This window comes from Akebia trifoliata, chromosome 11 (assembly GCF_017979445.1).
Source record: "Akebia trifoliata isolate Shusen 1 chromosome 11, ASM1797944v1, whole genome shotgun sequence".
NCBI lineage: Eukaryota > Viridiplantae > Streptophyta > Magnoliopsida > Ranunculales > Lardizabalaceae > Akebia > Akebia trifoliata.
This window is the reverse complement of record NC_141385.1, coordinates 7,356,211-7,361,944: the sequence shown is the minus strand read 5'-3', so window position 1 is coordinate 7,361,944 and position 5,734 is coordinate 7,356,211. Positions and strand designations below refer to the sequence as shown.

Below are 5,734 nucleotides of genomic sequence, written 5' to 3'. Positions count from 1 at the left end.
AGAAATATATGACTATAGGGGTTAGTACAATTTTCCCAAGGATACTCAATATTTCCATTTCTATGACACTAGAATTTTCCTAATTTTTATATAACTTTATTTCCTTGATAAAGAATAGTTTTGCAAGCAAACAAGAAGTTAGTGGATGGGGTCTACCAAGACACTCACTCTAATAATATAATTCATATATTCAAGTGCAAATAATTTAAACTTATCCAAAACTTCAATAATTTCAACTACATATTTCAATATTATTCTTAGTAAACACCTCTACAAATTCTAACAAGGGAAAAGGACAATAAAAGATTATTCCACCCAAAAAAATAATGTAATATAAAGTTAAAATATTCAATAATTGATGAAAGCGTAAAGAGATGAAACAAAATTTAACTGGTTTGGGTCATGAGACCTATTATTTGATGGGACCACAAAAGAATTTTTTTTATAATTCAAAAGTGTGATCATTCATGTAGCCTATTATTAATTTGATTGGAGCCACATTAAAAAAAATTTAAACTTGGAAGTCTAGTCGAATCTGAAATTTGTAAGATTGACGTGTAATTTGGCCTATGTTGCCACATGAACAAAATGAGAGGCTTGATTGTTGACTAATTGATCAAACCTTTGAAAGTGATAGCGATCTCAAAATATGGTTTATGGGTTCAATCGAAAAATGAGTGTAGAGGTCAAGACTTTTGAATAAAAGGTTTTAGGATATGGTTTTAAAATGGGAGGTCTTTATATGTTTTCTCTGATCATTTCGAGTGCGCATTGCACAAGGAGATTTTCCAGGCTAATCCGTCGGAGTTGAGGGAAGTTAAGAGTTCTCCATTGGCTTGAATTGCTAAGTTGTTGAAGATATATTGTTATAATACTACATTTATTTTCTTCGTTAAAGAATGACAAATACATGAATGGTGTGAAACTAATGAAAATGAAGTATTTAATTGGTAGAGAAAGAGTCAAGAAACAACTAATGTCATTTGATATTCTTACTCTGCAAATAAAATTATTTCTAATTATCTTGTTTTCGCTTATGTGTATAAATTTTATGTTTGGATGAATTAATACATGAAATATATATCTTAACAAGACAAATTATAGGGACCATCATACTTGGTTAGGCCAAAACCTATGTATAATCTTTTCCCCACTTATGGATCGTATTAAGAAGGATTATTAGTAGTGTGGTGCATAGAAGGGAGTATGGTATTGATGAAATCAAATCGTCATGACTTGCATCGTCATTTTAACTTAAATAATGCCTAGTTAAATTGGTGTTATTAGCTTGTTTTTAGAATCGTGATCAGGTGTAAAATTTTCTATATGGAATTCAAGTGGAGTCATTTTGAAAATTGTAATGTTTTTATAATTAAATCCTACATTTTTGTATATTAATCATTTTAATGGGCCAAAGTGGGAGAATGTTGAACTCAAGTTGGTGCCGCCCATTAGCTTCCATGATTTGAACAAATTTTATTTTTGTGATTTTGGATGAGTTGTGATAATATGACGCTCCCCTCTGACACACACCCCAATCACAGAATTGTAGATCAGTTGCCTCGGGATACACAAGAAAAGATTTATGATTATATGTATTCCGAAACAATTGATCTGCGGTTCTTTGATGGGGGCGTGTGTCAAATAGACAACAAGATTGCATAAACTAGAAAAGAAAATCCTGGGGGACTTTGTTTTTCACTTTGATTCTCACTGCGTTGATGTGATAGCCATAGAAACGTTTTCTTGAGATATGAATAAAAAGCATTTACAATTATGCACACACCTCCACATCAGAAACGTGAGAATCACAGTAAATCCCAATGTCACTCTGGCATTACTCAACTAGAAATGCAGAAATGATGTTAAAAACTCTGGATTATATTTTAGGAAAAACTATTACATGATATCGAGTTACCTATTTATCTTCAATCATAAGTACCGAAAACTCCTAGATTAAATTATAGTAAAAAAACTACTTTCGAGAACTAATAATGATAATAACAATGATGATGATGATGATAATAAAAAAGGAAAGTTCGATTAGAAAGCGTTCAACTCATTGGACTTGCACCATCGGTGCCCGCCAACATCCGATACTTATCCCTACGTGTTAAATTTGTACACTCGAACCCGAGCGCATTTCCAATCATATTTTGCACATGATTAGCAATATCATAACTAGATTTCCCCGTAGATGCGGACACATGGACTCCCGATAGTTTTTCGAGGAATTGTAGACGATACTCGGGATAAGGGTTCATAAGGAAGAAAAACGAATCTAACCACTTGTACCCCGTTACCGTGGTCCCATGAAACATGCTTGCTTTCGCCGACACAGCTACTGGCACAATGACATCTCCAATCTCGGAGAATAATGGACTAAATCGAAGTAAATAAGGCTCCCGACAAGTTGTCCCCTCAGGGCACACCACCAAGTCTCCTTGCTTCAATAGTCGTCGCATCATTTCCCCATCTTTAACACGATCACGACTCAATCGGATGGTTCTTATTGGAGATAGCAGCTCCGAGATCCGACTCACACTATAAGTAACGGCCATTACTGGCCGTTGCAATACCGTTGCCACAATCACAGGATCAATTAATGTTCTATGGGAACACACATAAAGCGTGCCATGAGTACCAGGGTCACATGACTTACACGTGCAACGTGAGTAGGGTGTATGTGTTTCGCACGTGTGAGATGTTGGAGGGAGTTTTGCCTTGATACTCATGCCTGTAGCTGCAGCAACTATCAGCCCAAGCTTGTATGGTAAGAATTTGCCCACCAAAAGGCGAGAAATAGCTAAGATAACGCCCATTGGTGACCACAGAAAAATGGCAAGAGAATCTAGTGGTGTAGGTTTCGCCACGAGTCTCCCATCGTGAAAGATCAACGGCTTAGGATAGTGCTTTCTTGGTAAGGATGATGCTTTGTTCTCCACTGGAACAATGTATCTTTCCTGGAAAATCGAATAAAGACATTAAGTAATATTTCCTAGAAAATAATCTACAGTATATTAAATAACAGCCCTTATATATAGTTATTGCAATGAGGCCAATTTTTTGCTGGGTAGGCTCAGCACTATATGATGAAATCAGCCCCTAACATACTACACTAGTTCGGAACTTGGGATGGAGTGACTCATGAAAATGGGTCGGGTGTGGGTCGGATGAAGCTATTTCTATATCTTTGTCCAACTTTACATTCGGTTATCTAATTCCGACTTTTTGCCCACTTATGCCAAGGAAATTCATATCCAACTATTTATCCACTTTTTAAAATGATATCTGTATTTAACTTGTATCCAAATTTCAAATGGATATCAAAGTCGGATATATATAGGGTGGCGTTCGAAGGCCTTAAAGGGAGCCAAATATTGTGCCAAACATTTTTTCAATATATGTGTGATTAGGAGTTTCGAAATGGGCTGATTTTTGGTGATGATGATCTTTATGATCAGAAGATCATCCTCACCAAAAACCAACCCATTATGAAACTTCTAATCCTATTAAAAGTGATTAACAAAAATCGAATGATCCACGATTCTTCAACTTGTAAATTAGGATTAGAAGTTTCGGAATGAATTGATTCTTGAATTATATACATATATTTTATTTTGAATTTACCATATTAAACTTAGATAAACGGATATTCGGATTGGATAAGACACATATCCATATCCGAGCCTAAAAATATTTGGATAAAAATAACTTGATGAATTTACTTGAGTTTATAACGATAAGAAATTTGCAAATGCATACCCGAAAACTTGGGTAAGCGAATATTATAAGACCCATTGCCAATCCTAATTCTGATACTTTAAACCCGAAATCCAATAGTTGGATTTTTTTTTTTTAATCTCAGTAATATAATCCAAGAGATGCTTAAAAATAAGTTTGCAAATGTGATAAATTATTAGGATTTACTTGGATGGGATGGGATAGGACCCATGAAAAGAGTGTCGGATATAACAGCCCTGCAAATGCACATGCGACACATATATAGAACATAATGGAGGATTAGTTGAACTTCCATTTTGGGTAAAATTAATCCAATGCTGACTCATCCCACCTCTTAAGTGTATGGTCAATCAGATGGTGATTGGTTCAGGACTTTGGCCGAAAATTAAAAACATAAATGTTAATACATTACTTCCATTAGAGTAGAACTATACAAATAATCGTCCAAGTGTTTGACATGGTGTGTAAAAGGAAATGGGGTAAAGCAACTACTCAATTTCCTTGTGATGACTCATGCTCTCAAGTCTTATGTGAACACAAGAAACATAACTAGGCACAATGGGTTGGGTGAAATATTTATCCGATTTTGTTAATAAGGATATCTGTTTTCAATTATTTATCTAATTTTTTAAAGGATATCTATATTCAACTCATACTCAAAATTTGAGCGAATATTCGAGTTGGATGTGAATACTTTATTGCAAGGAAAATGGAAAAACTCTAATTTTGGTTATATATGTCATTGTAAAATCATCATTTTAAACTCAGATAAACGTATATTTTCATATCGGCATTTGACTCTAAATAAATTTCAGATAAAATAATTATGGGTATGTGTGCATATTATTACTAAGAGTTGGGATTTTCTGACGCCCCCTCTAACATATGCTCCCGTATGCCTCCAGATGTGGTATGGGTCAAAATCATAAATCTTTTTTTCCTTGGGATACTCAAGTATACATCCCTATAAATATATGTAATTGTATATCCCGTGGAAAAGATAAATGATTCTAGCCCATGTCACGTCAAAGGGCATATGGCAGAGGGAGGTGTCAGAAAATCATTATTCTATTACTAATTAGAATTGAATGAGTTGAGTAAACGGATATTATCTGACCCATTGCCAATGCTAATGCTGAACACATACACAAGTGTTAATGGGCCGGGCCGGATTGGCTTTTTCTACTTTTTTAACATGCTGACGATCTAGCCCAGCCCATGTTGACAAGGACCTGCTATAACACCTCATAGGCCCATACCACATTTGCATGTAAAAGCGTAAAAACGAAAGTACCTGGCACAACAACATGAAAAAATGATCGTCATCCGTGTTCCCGAGCCCAACGTCGATCAAATTATCATCCCCTCGAACCTCTCTAAGGCCTTCCAATTGAGATATCCCAACCATTAACCCTGAAGGCGCCACAAGTCCAAGGCAATATCCGCCGAAGACCCTCAATTCAGTCCCGATAACATAATCAACATTAAGATAATCTCGAAGAAAAGCCTCAACCATGATTCTAGGGCTAGAAGTCACGGCGTATTTCTTCCCTTCACAACTAGAAAACACCTTATATGCGCTCAATCGAACATCCTCAAGGTAAAACCTAGGGAGGACGGTCCTACCGACCGCTTTCACGTCTGTCACCTTGAGGCCTCCCATGGAAATGAAGATCATAATTCTAAGGGCTAAATTATCAAACCAAATGCTCTCCAATAACAACAGAATTGGGGATATTAGGAGCAAAATGAGAGCTCTTAGAGGACCACCTGCTTCAAAGGCTACAAGCATGTAGTATGGAAGAGAAGTTCTTGAAATAAGGAGAGTATTTTCTAATTTAGATGCAATGCTATGGTTCTCTTTGCCCTCACCACAAAAACTTGAGATTGAAGTAAACATGGTGTGAGGATTTGAATGAAGAAGAGAGATAAGAAGAAAGATGAGTGAAGGAGAAGAAGGAAATATTATTTAAATAGAAGAGATGGTGCT

The 5,734-nt window shown here is 35.8% G+C and overlaps 1 protein-coding gene across 1 annotated transcript; it reads right to left on the bottom strand.

Annotated features, from left to right (window-relative positions):
* Nucleotides 1–1,867: 1,867 nt before the first annotated feature.
* Nucleotides 1,868–5,734, bottom strand: LOC147390662 (glycerol-3-phosphate acyltransferase RAM2-like). Its single transcript, XM_086459570.1, has 2 exons — nucleotides 5,039–5,734; nucleotides 1,868–2,963 (listed from the first exon to the last, which is right to left on the bottom strand). Exons 1-2 carry the CDS (start codon nucleotides 5,642–5,644, stop codon nucleotides 2,055–2,057), a joined length of 1,515 nt encoding a protein of 504 aa, XP_086315696.1. The 5' UTR covers nucleotides 5,645–5,734; the 3' UTR covers nucleotides 1,868–2,054.

What these genes read in the sequence shown, in the direction of transcription:
- LOC147390662 (XM_086459570.1), bottom strand. Translation starts at nt 5,644, where the DNA reads ATGTTTACTTCAATCTCAAGTTTTTGTGGTGAGGGCAAAGAGAACCAT. An exon ending in TTTTCATGTTGTTGTGCCAG is followed by an intron (nt 2,964 to 5,038) that starts GTACTTTCGTTT and finishes TCGATTTTCCAG; the next exon opens with GAAAGATACATTGTTCCAGT.